This window comes from Typopeltis vanoorti, chromosome 15 (assembly GCF_054136105.1).
Source record: "Typopeltis vanoorti isolate ZY-2024b chromosome 15, IOZ_Tvanoo_1.0, whole genome shotgun sequence".
In the NCBI taxonomy this organism is placed as follows: Eukaryota; Metazoa; Arthropoda; class Arachnida; order Uropygi; family Thelyphonidae; genus Typopeltis; species Typopeltis vanoorti.
The window spans coordinates 89,301,485-89,317,331 of record NC_143563.1 but is presented as its reverse complement, the minus strand read 5'-3'; the positions used below and the strand labels follow the sequence as shown (position 1 = coordinate 89,317,331).

The window sequence follows — 15,847 nt, the reverse complement described above, 5'->3', positions numbered from 1 at the left end:
CATCATTTAGATTCTTCATTTCTGAAATGTAAATACTCTGTAAATTTGGAAGAGGCTGATATAGTTTATCATTTTAGAGTTATAGAACTTTGGTACATTGTCTCAAATCTGGACAGAAATGATCTGAAATTATCCCTATTATAGGAAATAGTTCTTTTCTGCTGTCAGTAATTGGTTTAAATTAATTAATATTTTGTCTCTTGTTTAAATTTGTACAGTTAGGACCTTAATGTATTTTATAATGGGCCACTTGATATCATGTATGAGTAGCTAGTGCCTTTTCATTGTTGAGTTTTCTGGTTTTTCTCTTCTATGTGTATAATTTGAAAGTCATACTGAAGATGATCTAGATACTAGGGCAAAAATTCTGTGCTAATTAAAGTCTCACATAAGTCATAAATCCATAGTTAGTCATTATTAATTTGCTTTATAGTTGTATTTTCTTCGCTATCACTTGAAGTTAGGATGTTTTTAAAACAATTTTAAGGCCTTTGACAGGATACCACATAGAACCCTAATCAGTAAACTGGAGCAGATGGGGATAGATATAGGGTTGGTGAGATGGATAGGAGGGTGGTTGAAGGAGAGATAACAGAGAGTGGTTTATGCAGGAGTGGAGTCTAAAAGACGGCTTGTGACTAGTGGTGTGCCGCAGGGCTCTGTTCTTGGACCACTGCTTTTCAATTTGTTCATCAATGATATAGGAAAGGATTTGAGAGGAAGTGTTCACTTGTTTGCTGATGATGCAAAGTTGGGTAGAGCAATTGTGAGTGCACAGGATGTCAAAATGTTACAGGATGATTTGGATAGTTTGGAGGACTGGGCTAGGAAAAATGGATGTCAATTTAATGTGGCAAAGTGTAAGGTTATGCGTGAAAAGAATAGCAGCAGTATATCGCATTGGTGGAACCATACTCCAGGAGATTGATGAGGCCAGGGATTTGGGAGTGTTGGTGGATAGGGAGTTGAAGTTTAGGGGGCACATTGCAAAAGTGACTAAATCAGCTCATCAAATCACTTGGCTTCTGCAAAATACTTTAACATGCAGAGACAAACAAGTTGTTGTTCCTCTGTATCGAGCCTTGATAAGACCCCATCTGGACTACTGTGCCCAATTATGGGCACCAGGGTTTCTTCGTGATGGGGAGGAAGTGGAGAGGATCCAGAGGTGGGTGACCAAGATGACAGCAGGTCTGTGGAATGAACCTTATGAGAATAGGTTGAAGATTTGTGGGTTGCAGAGATTGGACGATAGGCGAAGGAGGGGTGATATGATTGAGACATTCAAATTACTGAAGGGTTTTTATAAGATTGATCCAGAAGATATTTTTGAAAATATGACTGGTGGTGGGAGGACTAGGGGGCCATGCATGGAAGCTTGGCAAGAGCGTGGTTGACAAGGGTGTTAGAGCTAGGTTTTTTACTTGGAGAGTGGTGAATGAGTGGAATAAGCTTCCAGAGTCTGTTGTGGGTGCTACGACCGTGAGTGTGTTCAAGGCAAGGTATGATAGATGCTGTGTCAATGTCGCATAGTTGTTCTTGACATGTTAGGGCCTCCCTCAATGAGTCTGTCGACTCCTTGGAGTTGCCCGGAACAATAATAATAATACAAAGTAGAGATGCAAGAGGGAAATAGTGTAAGAAACAATGCAAATTAAATGGTTGCATTAATTGAGTCTGTTCATCCAAAAATTGTTGGAATAAGTGAGACATGGTTGGATGAGGATGATATCCTGACAAGAATAGAGATGGAAGGATATGATGCGTTTCATGAGGATAGAAAGAGTTATAGAAAGACAAAGTAGAGATACAAGAGGGAAATAGTGCCTGTTGTTTTAAAGCAGTATGGTGTGAGATAGAGGTGAATAGAATGAAATACTTAGTTGGATGTTATAAACCTAGTAATGTGGATGGTAGTGACTATGAAATGTATAATCAAATTAGCCAAGCAAATAAGAAAAGGATGATTTTAACTATAGCAATACAGACTGGGATGATGAGATAGCAACTTGATAGCAACTTAAAGTAAAGAAAATGAGTTTCTGAGGGACAACCACCTCAGACAGTATATAACAGAAGGCACACAAGGACTGAGGGTTTTGGATTTGATCGTCTCATTAGAGAATGTAATTATAAACAAGGTTTCAAATCATCCTCAAGTTGGTGAGAGTGACCATGAAGTGATTACCTGGGTGGTTGCCAGCATTGTGAGCACCTCTGTGAGAAAAGGGTGTATGTGGAACTACAAGGCTGGTGATTATGAAGAGCTCAGGAAACAGCTTGCAGGTGTTGCATGGAATGAGAAGTTAGCTGGAAAAGAGATCAATGCAGCTTGAGGGATATTCAAGAACTAGCTAGTATTACATGGGTCAGAAGGTTAAATATGAAATGGATGAATGAAGAGATTAAGCATATGTGATACAGAGAAAAAAGGTATTATGGAGGCAGCATAAGAGAAGTTGTAATAACCAATTTCATGAGGATTACAAAAACCAGGCAAGGAGAGTGACTTAGTTGGTAAGGGTAGCAAAAGTGATGTATGAGCAGCAGTTAGCTCATGAAGCCAAAAAGAATCCTACGGAGTTCTTACGTAGCAAGCAAAAAAAAGAATGATTATAGAAAGATGACAATGATTGGAGAAAATGGTATAAGGACAACTGCTGCGGAAGATATAGTGGAGATACTTAATGAGCAGTTCATACTTGTGAATGTGACATCACGGAGAGACTGAGAGCTGTTGATGATGGGGAGGAGAGACTGACTGTAAGTGAGCAAGAGGTGTATGGGGAATTGAGCAAACTTCATGTCAATAAGGCTTTGGGACTTGATAAGATATCACCACATATTCTGAAGGATTATGCCAAAGAGTTGACATCTGCCTTGACATTTTTTTTTTTTAATATGAGTCTTGCACTGGGTCAAGTCCAAAAGGAGTGGAAGGAGGGCAAGACTGTGCTGCTTCATAAGGGAGGTGATAGAACTCAGGCATCAAATTATAGGCCTATCTGTGTGTCAAGTATTGTGGTTAAGTTATTGAGAACTAGGATCCAGAAGTGGGTTGACAACAATGGTATTATCTTTCATGGACAGCATGGATTTGCTAAAGGGAGGTCATGTTTTAGTAATCTACTTATTATTACAATAAGGTGATGGCTTCCTTGGACAGAGGAGAGAGATATACAGTAGTATACTTAGGTTTTGCAAAGGCTTTTGATTGATTACCGAATGATAAGTTGATAGTCAAACTAAAGCGGATGGGGTTGGATCAGAGACTGTCTATCTGAAAGGTATCAGTAAGTTTTTTTATGGGGGAGCAATATCCAGGAAGAAGAAAGTCAGTAGTGGTGTGCCTCAGGGGTCTGTTTTAGGTCTGCAAACAACTGAATGGGGATATTCAGTTGTTTGCAGATGATGCATAGTTGGGATGAACTATGAAGAGTAGAAAAGATGTTGTGGCCTTACAATAAGACGTGAATAAATCAAGTGAATGGGCACAGAAATGGGGATGCGAGTTCAATATAACACACTTAGGGGCCAAAATTATGAGAAAACCACAAAGAATTCCTCACAGGTAACCACTTCATGATTACTCTTATCAGGAGTGAGTTTACACCTCATTTATAATGACATCTTCTGATGAGATGATCAAATCCAAGACCCTCAAGTCCTTGCATACCATCTGTTATATTCTGTTAAGATCACCCTTTTTCCCATTTGCTTGACTAATTTTGCTTATATATTTCATGGTTACTACCATCCACATTACCAGGTCAATAGCAACTTCCAACTAAGTACATGTATCCCTTGATTAATGCGATTAATTAATCCTTCGATGTTACAGCGTATATCAAAATTGTGTTAATCAAATATAATAATCAATGGTAAAAATTACAATTCGTCCATGATCGATTACTGTATTAATAATTCGTTTTATATAGTACTCTTTTAGGAAAGATAAAAATTAATGCAAAGTAAATGTTTAATAAATGCTTGTACCTACATTAGTTACTGCAATTTTTTATCAAAAAAAGTTATGAGTCGTTTGAACAGTTTTAGATTTTTTCCTATCAGCAGAAATTCTACAATAGCAAGCAAAATGACTCTCTAGACCTCGACAAACAAGCATTCTTCAATTAACATCTGGATCCATATCCATTACTTGCTGCTTAAGCGATTCTAAAGTGTGAAATATTCCATTCAGCTCTTTGATTGTTATCTCCTTTGTCTTCACATGCATGTTGTTATTCAATTTCAAGAAGATTGTTGTCGCTGAAATCTTTTGAATTTGAATCCAATAATTCTTTAACATCTTCTGCATCAACACCATCAAAACCAAGGTCTTCACCAACTATAATGATTTCTTCAACCACGTTCTTCACAGGATTTTGAAAACCATCAAAGTCATTAGTGCATTTTGGCGAAAGGTTTTTCCAAACAGCTCTCATTCAGCTAGAAGACACTTGCTCCCACGAGTCACGAATGTTTTCAATTGTGTGTTTAATGTTAACATTTATCCAAAATTCTTGGAGTGTAATTGCATTTTCTCCCATTGTTGTTTCTACTGCCTCTAAGAATGTCTTTTTAAGAAAATAGGCTTTGAAAGTTGCCATGTCCAGAGGTTGTAGCAATGATGTCATATTTGGTGGAAAAAATAAAACTTTCGCATTCTCACACAGATCATTAAGAGAATTTGGATGACCAGATACATTATCTAAAAGCAAAAGAACTTTGAAAGCTAAGTTATTATTTCTCTTGCAATAAGATTCGACTGCCGGACAAAAATAAGGCTTAAGCCAATCGAATAAGCTTTGGGTAACCCAAGCCTTCTGATTCGCCCACCGAATTACAGGTAAGGAGTTTTTGTTACATCCTTTTAAAGCCCTTGGGTTCTGGGTTCAATAGACAAGCAGTGGCTTCAATTTAAAATCTCCATTACCATTCCCTCAAAGCATAACAGTTAGGCAATCTTTTGATACTTTATAGTCAGGCTGCACACTGCTTCTTTTTTTGATATAAAAGTTCTAGATGGCATTTTTATCTGTAAAATTTAAGAAGAACGTAATTCGTAAATACAGCAGAATAATTGCAGCTTGTATGGGAAGAATGCTTAATTGGAGGAACGACGTCATCATGCTCACGACTTTGTCTCAGCCAGGAAACACTCCTCGAGGCTTGCATATTTTTGAGTTGGTAAATTTAAAGGTGCGATAATTAAAACTTGCCATGTATAAAAAGGAATTGTGGCAATCAATTTCGCTGAGTTAATCAAATCCCGTGTTAAGCAAGGGATACCTCTATTTCATTCTATTCACCTCTATCTCATACCATACTGCCTTAAAATGACTGCCACTATTAGCTCCTTGCATCTCTACCTTGTATGGGCATAACTCTTTTTCTATCACCATATCATTTTTACATAACGGCTTCACTCATGTAAGGCAAAACTAAATATAATTATATATATAATATCTAATCCACTTATTAGATGTGACTTCTCCATATCTTTCAATAGCTATTTCTTTTTCTCCTTACCACAGACATTCACTTCCTCTTTGAGTATCAAGCTTTCTCATGTTGTGTCTCCTTGTCCACCCTGAGCTTCACCCGTTTCTCTGTTTGTCTTGCACTCTTGTTCTCTTTCTTACACCCAAAAGAAAATTTTTAAAAAAAAATCACCATGGGCATTATTTATGTAATAAGTTAACTTTTATGACAAACATAAATGATTAAGTGAAGTCATAAATAATGACTCAGTTACAATATTTCAATAACTCTGTCTATGAAACTCTTAGGAAGTTTATGCTTTCTTTTTCTGTATTACCATCAGAAGAAAAATTCTTTAGTTTTAAACTTTATTTTTTATTGAAATAAAACTCTGTTAGTGAAATTTCAGTATGTGAGTTTTAATTATTTTAACAGCCGTTACTGTTAAAACTCATTGGAAGATTTTTCACTTAGTTATACTATAAATTTAAAGATGTCAAGAAATTATATTCTTGGTTTGATCCTTTATCCAAGTGTAAGCAAACAAAGTTTGTACCTGAAGTATTTTTAGGATGGGCAACTCATATATAGAGGCTAATGACTTCACATCACTTGCCTTAGTATCCCATAATGTAAATCACATATCCTTCCAGACATGTATAATACTATGCATTATGAGAAGGGTCACTACTCAGACCGGTTTCAACCTCTATTGAGGTCCCATCAGTGGTTAATTTAAGTAATGCAGAAATCATATTTCCATATACGAGTAACCAAAAGGTAACTTCTGCATTACTTCAACCTTGGTATCACTTCTGGATATGGCTCCCACTATAAATCTTTTCTTTAGTATAAACATTTTCATCGATATGTATCATAAACAGCATTTTTAGTGTTATTCAGAACCTTGTTATGCATATTTTTTTTCATATTCAGTTAGTAACTGAGAGCAGCTTTTATTTTATAATTATGAAATTAATACTGGCAATAAACCATGTGAAAAAAAAAAGTATTAATTTTATAATTATGAATGCTACAAGCTATGGGAATATAAACTCTCTAGCTTTCATTTCAGTTTGTTTTAAATTAAAAAAAAAAAAAAAATTTAACTACTCTAAGTTTCATCTATGGTACTTTTATACTGGAATTTTAGATTTTAACGTGAGCTTTATCCAAAATTACATTAGTTATTTGTGCTTTTCTTTAATATTTCACTATTACTTTCATATGCACTATATTGAAGTTATGTTAGTTCCAAACTTCAGTTTTCATTCATGCTTTAGATTCTTCAAACATGAATCGCAGTTATTTATTATTATTATTATTATTATCTACTCTACACTACTCCACCAACCTTCATCATCTAACACCAACGCCATCTACTGCCAACTACTACCACCACTAGTACTTTCACAGACAATCGCAAACATGCATGCCCACGGTGGGATTCGAACCCACAGCCTTTTGGCTGGAGAGCAAATACGTTAACCACTCGGCCAACCAGGCCAGCTCACATTTCTCACATTTATGTGAGAAACAATGAATTCCAACAATTGCACTGAAGCTTAGTGTGAAATAAGTTCTAAAATTCAATTCCAATATCATCTTGGGATTGCCCCCTTCCTCAGAATACAGGAAAGGGGAATTTTTTTTTTTTTAATTCACTAAATTGAACCCTGTGTTATAATAAACTATTTCTCTGGTCTACTACAGGGTATAATCACTGTAACTACAATACACTAAACTAAACGCTTTATTTTGTTGAACTCTTGCCATTTTGACATCTATAAATTAAAATCGGATGGAATATGTGGATATACCTGTGCACAACACTCTGAGCAAATTAACTGTCGAAAATTTGGTTTGACACATATGCACATTTATAATATTCACTTTTTGGAGAAACTCTGCATACCAATTATTATTATAAAGATAATTAAGAATTTATGAAATTTAGACCAATCTGTCAAAATAAATTCTACAATTTGTAAATAAACAGAACCCTAATCACTGATTTTATATACAAATTTAATGCAATAGTACCACAGTTATGTCATAAAATTTTTATTTCACTAGGAGTTGTAAGCACAAATATGAACAATTAAAGTAACTTATTTATACATTTTATGTTAATTTCACTACATTAAAGGCTTACTTTTTTTGCATACTCCATGGCATTCTGAATTTTGATAGCAAATTCTGATCCAACATCCCACACAAGCCTTTGAGGAAGTTTCACCTTTCTCTGTTTGAAAGTTTTACTAGGTGGCATGCTAATTCCTTTCTCATCATAAACTTTTTCAAGGACCCTGAAATTTTTTTTTTTAAATTCAGTACTAAGCATAATTTATCTCATTACAAATGCCTAAAGAGAAAATTTATAATTTATATACATATGTATATATACAAGAACATACATAAAATAATTAAAGTGAACAAGTATTTTTTATTTTCTCTATATAGATGTGACTACTGTGCGTTAGTCACTGCTTATTTAAAAGCAACCTATTTTTCATATTCTTTCTAGCACTATTAGACAAAACTCTTTACATATACAATAGTAGTTACGAAAGAGTAACAACAGTCAAGTATTACTTTAGGAGTGGTAAGCAGCTGCTGAAGAAGTCCTATCAGCAAAGATATCATTTATCAATCATTCTTTTATTTGTTTTAGCAATTAAAAGAAATTACTCATAAACTAGATCTACAGGAACCATTTGTGATGAAGCTTGTGCTGGTAGACCAATTTTGGGAGAAAATGATTTAAAGGAGTTACCATGAAATATTTTACCATACAATCTAAAATTTTAACTGTTACAAAACAATAATTTAATAAAAAATAACTAACACTGAGTTAATAGGTCATAATAATTATTTAATAAAACCTTCTAGTTTTGCCACTTAAGCTAGTGGCTTTATCTGGGTTAGGATGAACACAAATATACAACAAGCATTAAATATGAATCATTACATAACTAAAAACACCGCATATGAAGGAATCATTACACAAACATATAAGTAAAACAGAAACTAGTATGTTTTATTAAATAATTATTACGACCTATAAACCCGGTGTTAGTTATTTTTTATTACATTAGTTTTTTGGTTGAAAATAATTAACAAAACAATGATTTATTGGTCAAATTTATTATTAGCAGGAAATCATGCCACTTGAATGTTTTTTCTGCAAGTGAATGACTTCCATTATCGAAGAGGATGACAAGATTTGGTGGATTTGTTCTAGTCTCACAAAGTATGGTTTCATATGACAAGGGTACAATACCAATCACAAATAATGGATACTGGACATACAAATCCTTGTATGTCCAGTATCTTGTATCTTCAAAGAAACATTACTACATTCACAGAAAATTTGTATTCATGAGATCAGAACTGAGTTTTTTATACATTTTTCATACAACTGTGAGAGGCAATCATTAACCTTCAATTCAATGACAGTAAATGAACAAGAAATCAGAGAAGCTGGTTTCATCATGATAATATTAAATCATGATGAAACTTTTTTTGATATCCCCAAAAGTAGAAAGTCAGGAGGTATCAGGTATGAAAATGAGCAGGATAAAGACCTTTGCTTATTCTCCTTTACTATAAAATTGTTGCAAGTGCTTACATACTGCAAATATAAGCACTTGCAACAATTTTATAGTGAAAGGAGCATAAACAAAGGTTTTTATCCTGCTCATCTTCATATACATATTGTGTAATCACAGATGTTGAATACTTATATCAGCTGCAATGAAGATAGTTTACAATGCTGACTCTTTCTTGGTGTGCAGTGATTTTGGACATCAGTTGCTTGGCTAAGCTGATGGTTCTGGTTGCATAACTTATGTTTTCTTTCAAATTATCTAAAGTCCCTGGTCTGTTTATATAAGCTGTGACTTTTTTTTTTTGATATCTCCAAAAGTAGAAAGTCAGGAAGTGTCAGGGATAGTGTCATGTTCAGTTGCATCAATCTATGAATATACTATCCCCCCCACACACTGTAAACTTTCAATTATTCAAATAATTGTGCACGGTAGAAGGATTACTATGTAATGTACGAGAGATTACTGTGTGAGTGTGTGTGTGCATGCATATGTGTATGCTAATCAGAAAGAAACAAAAGACCCTTACAATTCTGATACATACATAACAGTTTTAGGGATATTTTTTCATAACGACTTTTTTTTTTTATCAAAAAAAAAAGGAAACACTAAAGCACTACCACCAATTTCAGTCACAGTAACAGTTTGATTCAATCAGTTTATAATACATTAATTATAGGCTTCTACATGCAGTATGAACTATATGTCAAAATCTTTCCATAATAGAATTAATCTGGAGTGTGTACAAGAAGATATAAAGTTCTGTCTTTATATGTTTTATACCAGCCTTAAGGTGTGTGTGTGTATATATACCATATAAAGACAGAACTTTCCTGTATATTGTTATATCCCTTGTATGATCCTCTTAACAGATCATCATATTTGGTATTTTGTCTTGGTGCTAGGACTCTTCAAGCAAGTTAATATTTTGCCCATGCCATCATTCTCTTGTCTTAACCACAGTTAGTAAATGCTGATGCATAGGAATGACATCTTTGTATTACTACAATCCTATTAAATAATCAATGGGACCCCCATACGCTTGAAGTATATTATTATTATTATTATTATTATTATTAAGTGACACCTCCCGGAAGTCCAAAGACTCGAGGGAGGGCACCTGCTCTACAACTCTGTCTCCACCAACTACACCAATGCCATCTACCACCCACCACCACTAGTATTTTCACAGACAATTACAAATATCCATGCTCACAGTGGGATTTGAACCCACAGCCTTTTGGCTGGAGAGCAGATATGCTAACCACTCGGCCAACGAGGCTAGTCATGGCATATATAAATCCAAGTTTTTAGTGTTTATAATGAAGAGAGCCAACATGAAAATACTAACTGGAATAAACTGCTGTTTTTTTTTTTTTTATATAGTTATTTGGAGCTAGGAACTTTGACAGAAAAGTTCCTAGCAAGTAAGTAACAGATATCATGAAACAGTAAGAGACCTAAGCCATGTGTAAAAGTGGCTAAACAAAAGTCATGGGAAGAATTGAATAAGAATATGGGAAAAATATCCAAAATATTCTGGAGTATTGAAGATGTTTGAAATGGAGAAAAAACTGCTATAAAAATACTCTTTTCTTGATTTTAAAAGTAACATAAAAAAAAAACCAATATGTTCCTTGAATTTTCAGTTTCTATCAATCATCATGCCCAGATCCCTTGCCTCCCCCATTTCTCCAGTATAGGTCTTCCAATAGAGTATGCAACTTCCCATTGACACATCCCAAACTTTACATTTAGCTGAATTAAACTGAAACCACCATTCATTTGCTCATCTCTCCAGTTTATTAAAATCCGCTTCCAGGGCATCCACATTTGTACTATTACTAATAACCCTTCTCAACCTCCCATCATCTGCAAACAACTGAATATTGCCCCTCTCCCCAAAATCCATTGACATTTTCATTGATATAAAAATAAAACAATACAGGTTCCAGTATTGAGCCCTGTGGAACCCCACTTGTAACCTTCTGCTTCCTTGATACTGATCTATCATACACAACTTTCTCATACCTATAAATAGCCAATTGCAAATCCTGGTACCCTGTCAAATGCCTTTGTAAAATCCCCCCCAAAAAATGGCAGAATATGCCTTTCCCTTTTCAACCACTCTTTTAACTTTATTGTAAAAGGTAATTATATTACTAATACAAGAGTGCCCCTTAACAAATCCATGCAGACTCTCACAGATAACATTACACTCTTATGCTCAAAAGCTGTAAACGATCCCTCATTAATTTCTCCAAAATCTTAACAACTATTGATGAAATACAAACTAGTCTATAGTTGGAGACTTCCAGTTTGCTACCACTTTTATACAATGGCACTATTACCCTCCTTCCACTCTTTGGGCACACCCTATCCAGTGGCCAGACTTTAAGTAAAACAGGTCAATGGAGCTGTCAGTTCTTTAGCACATTCTCTTAAAACCACTGGCAAAATCCCATCTAGTCCCATTGCTTTATTGACATCCAGAGTACTCAGTATTTGAAACACTCTCATCCTGCACATCTAAATCTCAAACTTATGCTATCCCTCTAGTATTAAAACCTATTTCTCTAGGATGAAATAACCCAATAGTGGTCATCAAACAACTACACTATTTCCTTTGAATCAGTAACTCTATTCCCATTTTTATCCAACAAAGTCATTCTTTCACCATCATTTCTCCTCCTACTGGCCACATAATGAAAGAATTCATTAGGATTTTCTTTGGATTTTGGGGCCAATCTCTTCTCATATCCCAGTGTTGCCTTTCTTACCATAATAGTCACTTTCCTGGGCAGAGTCTTATATTCTTCATGCATCTGCTCTCAATCCCTCTCCTTATATTTTTTCCATAACCTTTTTTTTTTACCAGCAGTTCCTGTTTGATATTATTTGTCATCAACTTTGGACTAAATTGTGTTCTCTTCTTTATTCATGTATACAACTTACTATTGGTGCTAATAAATATTCCTTCACAATTTCCCAAGCACTGATGATATCTTGCCCTTCCAATACCTCCATCCATGGAACTACCCCTAATCTAATTTCTAAGACTATTACAATCACCTGTCTTATAATTCCACATACATTTCTTTCTCTCTAATACTCCAGCATGTCTTTTCGTTTTCCATTACCCAACCAGGGGAGAGGGGGGGCTATTTCAGTTATAATGAAATCTTCTGATGCTATGACCAAATTTGAAACTCTTGAACCTTCTGTTCCTTCTACTACATATTGCCTAAGACATTTTTCCTCAAGAATTCCAGAAATACCATTCCCTTACCACTACATGCAGTTTTCTTTTCCCAATTTATACTGCTGTAATTAAAATCTCCAGTAACAATTATTTTTTTTTTTTGCACTTGCCAAGCTTGACTGCCTAAACATCTCCTGTTCTTCACCCTCTATACGCTCTTCTTTACTTGTGTATACAACTTACTTTATTGGAGCTAATAAATATTCCTTTACAATTTCCCAAGCACTGATGATATCTTGCCCTTACAATACCTGAATCCATGGAACTACACCAATCTAATTTCTAAGACTATAGTCTTAGAAATTAGATTGGGGTAGTTCCTTATAGCAACACCCCACTAAATATATGGTCTGGCTGACCTCTACCTCAGATCATATGCTTTCACAATGATTAGTGCCACTGCCCTCCAAATCCTCTGAGAGGATGTAACCCATCACTTACCATAAGCAGTACTCTACCACCCCTGAAAAATGTTATTCCCTGAAACTTCTATTCCTGTCAGTATATCATCTTCTACCAACTATGTCTCAGAGATCCCAATAATCTTGGACAGGCTGATGCTATCAATGACACTAATTCATCTCCTTTATTTCGGATACTCCTGGCATAACTATAAAGAATCAAGGAATTGTCACTGTTTCTATGCCTATCATTATCTCCTCCAGACTCCACTGGATTCAGCATTACACAATGTATCCCCCCCCCTTTCCCAAGCCACTATTCCCACAAGAAGTCACTCCTGCTACCATCCAACCTGATAATTCTAGTTTCCTTGCATTGACACACTGATTTGTTCAGAGAACAATATTCTTTCCAGATGCTTACATCCTTCCACCATCTCTTGCACACAGGCTCTTCTCCATAGCACTGCATACCTGGGCAACTCACTATCTTCCCTCTCTCTCAGTCCTTCCACACAAACTCAAGCATCAACCTCAAATCTCTTGCCACCTGATTCACACTGCCTCTCAAGTCAATTGTGACCACCATCACAATAATCTCATCCATCCTATCACCTCGCTTAATTGCCATAGTCACACTATCTATTGTTCCTGCAGGAAAACATTAATCTTGCATTCTATCTAGTATACCATGGATCATCGAGAGCACCATACATCACACCTCTTACCACTCAGTTTCTTTCTTGCTCACCCTCATGCTCTCTCTCTCTAACACTTTCTTTCCATGTCCCCCCACTTACCTGCCGTTCTGTCATCTATTCATCCCTGGTTCCTGTGCTGTCTAGCCTTTCTCTCATTCTCTTTCTTTCATGGGTTCTGCTTTATTTTCTCTCCCCTTCTATCATTCCCATAACTCTCTCCCTCTCTCTCTCTCTCTCTACTATTCTGATTCACTTTGCATTAGTTATTTTCAGTCTCCTAATCTCTTTTTTCATGCTTCCCAACTTGTTCCTGATATGTTCCACTATGTTCAGCACATGTATCTCCATCTGCAAGCTACCTACTCTTGCTCGACATTCATCCTCCCAATCAACACCATCTTTGAAAACTTTGCGATGTTTCAAACCTACTACACTTCCTACTTATATGTTTTCATTCATATTCCACTTGTTTTCTCATCCTGCTACTTGAGAAGAGACAGGAAAAAAAATGCTTAAGAAAAAGGTGGAAAAGAAAAGCTGGGTTTAGGCCAAATAGAGTTGTCAGGATCAGATTTTTACGTCACTTTAAAACAGTTGACAAACTGTGGGAATATAAAAAGAATCCATACTTAGTTTTGCATATCTGGAAAAAGTATACAATAAGAGAAATCACTTCAAAATGCTACAATTATATGGTGTAAAATATTACATCAAGTATTACATAGTCAGAAGTTAGAAATGAAAGAAGCAGGAAGATGGTTTGGATGTAAATCAAGTATATGACAAAGGTACATACTGTCTACAAGTTAATTAATCATTTATATGGATCACATTATAAAAGAAAGTCGCTTATTAAAGCTAATTTTAGAATCAGGGATATCAAACTTAGGTCTTTGCTTTATGCAAATGATGTTATACTCCTGAATAAATTCAATACAAGTTTGCATGTTGGTTGGCTTATGGTGTACTGGTGCAAGAACAGCAAAGATCATAATGTGTCATAGAAAAGGTGGCAGCAGTACTCAAGGTATTAATAAATAATCAGAAAGAGATAAACTACTAAATAATAAAATATGTATAAATAAAATATAAAGAATCATATAAATAAAACTTATAATCAAATGTGTTTGTATAAATTAATTCTTTGTAAAAAGTAAAAAATATCATGCAATTTGTCCAAATCTGAAACATATGTTTGAGTGTATGTAGCTTGGCTGGATAGGTGAAATTTTCATTCTCTCTCTCTCGTGTGGAGTGCTGGCACTCCACCAGAATATGACAAATGGTAAGATGCATGTTGCATTTTTAACACAAAGGTGGGTCATTATCCCTTAGTAAATAAGAATGTGTAAGATGACTAACCTACATTCTCTTCTGTTTCGATGTTGACTAGAAAACTAGTCAACATCGAAATCATGTCAATGCTTAATTTCAGGCTTAATATCATGTAATATATTTGTCAGTGCTTCTTGCCATGATGACTGCTATTGGACAATTAATTTCATCTTATAAACTGCATGTAATCTGTATATAGTACTGTCAAACAGTATGTCAAAAAACGTATGAGCCAATTTAGCACAACAGAACATCAAAATTAAGGGTCTTCATTTTGTACAACAGGTGTAACACCTGACATAGCACCAGACATGGATAGTACACAGGAGAGGGGAGAGAATGTAAAGAACTCAATGAGTCTGTATAAATTACACTTTTAGTAGAGGTTTTCTTTTATAGGCACAAGTGCAAGCTGAATGGCATGAAACTGCTGTATAATTATTGCAATCAGATGGGATCTGGTTGGACATAGTAATGTCAGGAAACACAACAGCACAGCTAACAGAGATCTCTGACTTTGAACCATCAGTACAGCTGGGCAAGGAATTTCAGTAGGCAGCTCTATATGCATTAAATACTTACAATTAGACAGATGATGGAGTACGAGTATTCTGTAGTTGACAAAGTGAGAGGTTGAAGGATGGAGAGCAAACATGCCATCTAAGAATAGTGTTATTTTTGGTGCAGGTAATGTTGTCAACATTCATGCCAACAGCTTGCAAAATATCTCTATAATATGCATACAAAAAGGACTTATAGCAGTCTGATGCAGGTGATATTGAGCTTCCCAATGTGCAGAAAAAAGAAACTAATCCACATACGATGCTCTAGAAGAGACTATCTTTAGGACATAATTAAGAGACAACTGTTTCTGTCTAAATGATAGAGGTGGTTCATTTGCTTCAACATAAAAACTTTGAGTAAGCAATGTGCAAAAGGAACCATGAGCTATCTGTATAAGCTGATTATAAATGGGTTTTCAAACAATGCAGGCTATTCTGCCTTGCAGAACCATTGACTTGAGACTATAATCCAACTTTGAACATATAAGCACAT

General features: G+C 35.3%; 2 protein-coding genes across 2 annotated transcripts in view; both read right to left on the bottom strand.

Moving 5' to 3' along the window:
* The window catches only part of LOC150098964 (bromodomain adjacent to zinc finger domain protein 2B-like), a 632,705-nt gene extending 627,132 nt beyond the window's left edge, over positions 1-5,573 (bottom strand). The window contains exon 1 of the mRNA XM_090405782.1: positions 5,533-5,573. Coding sequence (XP_090261908.1) covers positions 5,533-5,573 — 41 coding nt within the window. The remainder of the gene's footprint in view (positions 1-5,532) is intronic.
* Positions 5,574-7,627: 2,054 nt separating this feature from the next.
* The window catches only part of LOC150098962 (carnitine O-palmitoyltransferase 1, liver isoform-like), a 231,157-nt gene continuing 222,937 nt past the window's right edge, over positions 7,628-15,847 (bottom strand). Inside the window, exon 13 of the mRNA XM_090405781.1 lies at positions 7,628-7,793. Within this exon, the coding sequence (XP_090261907.1) occupies positions 7,628-7,793 (166 nt within the window). The remainder of the gene's footprint in view (positions 7,794-15,847) is intronic.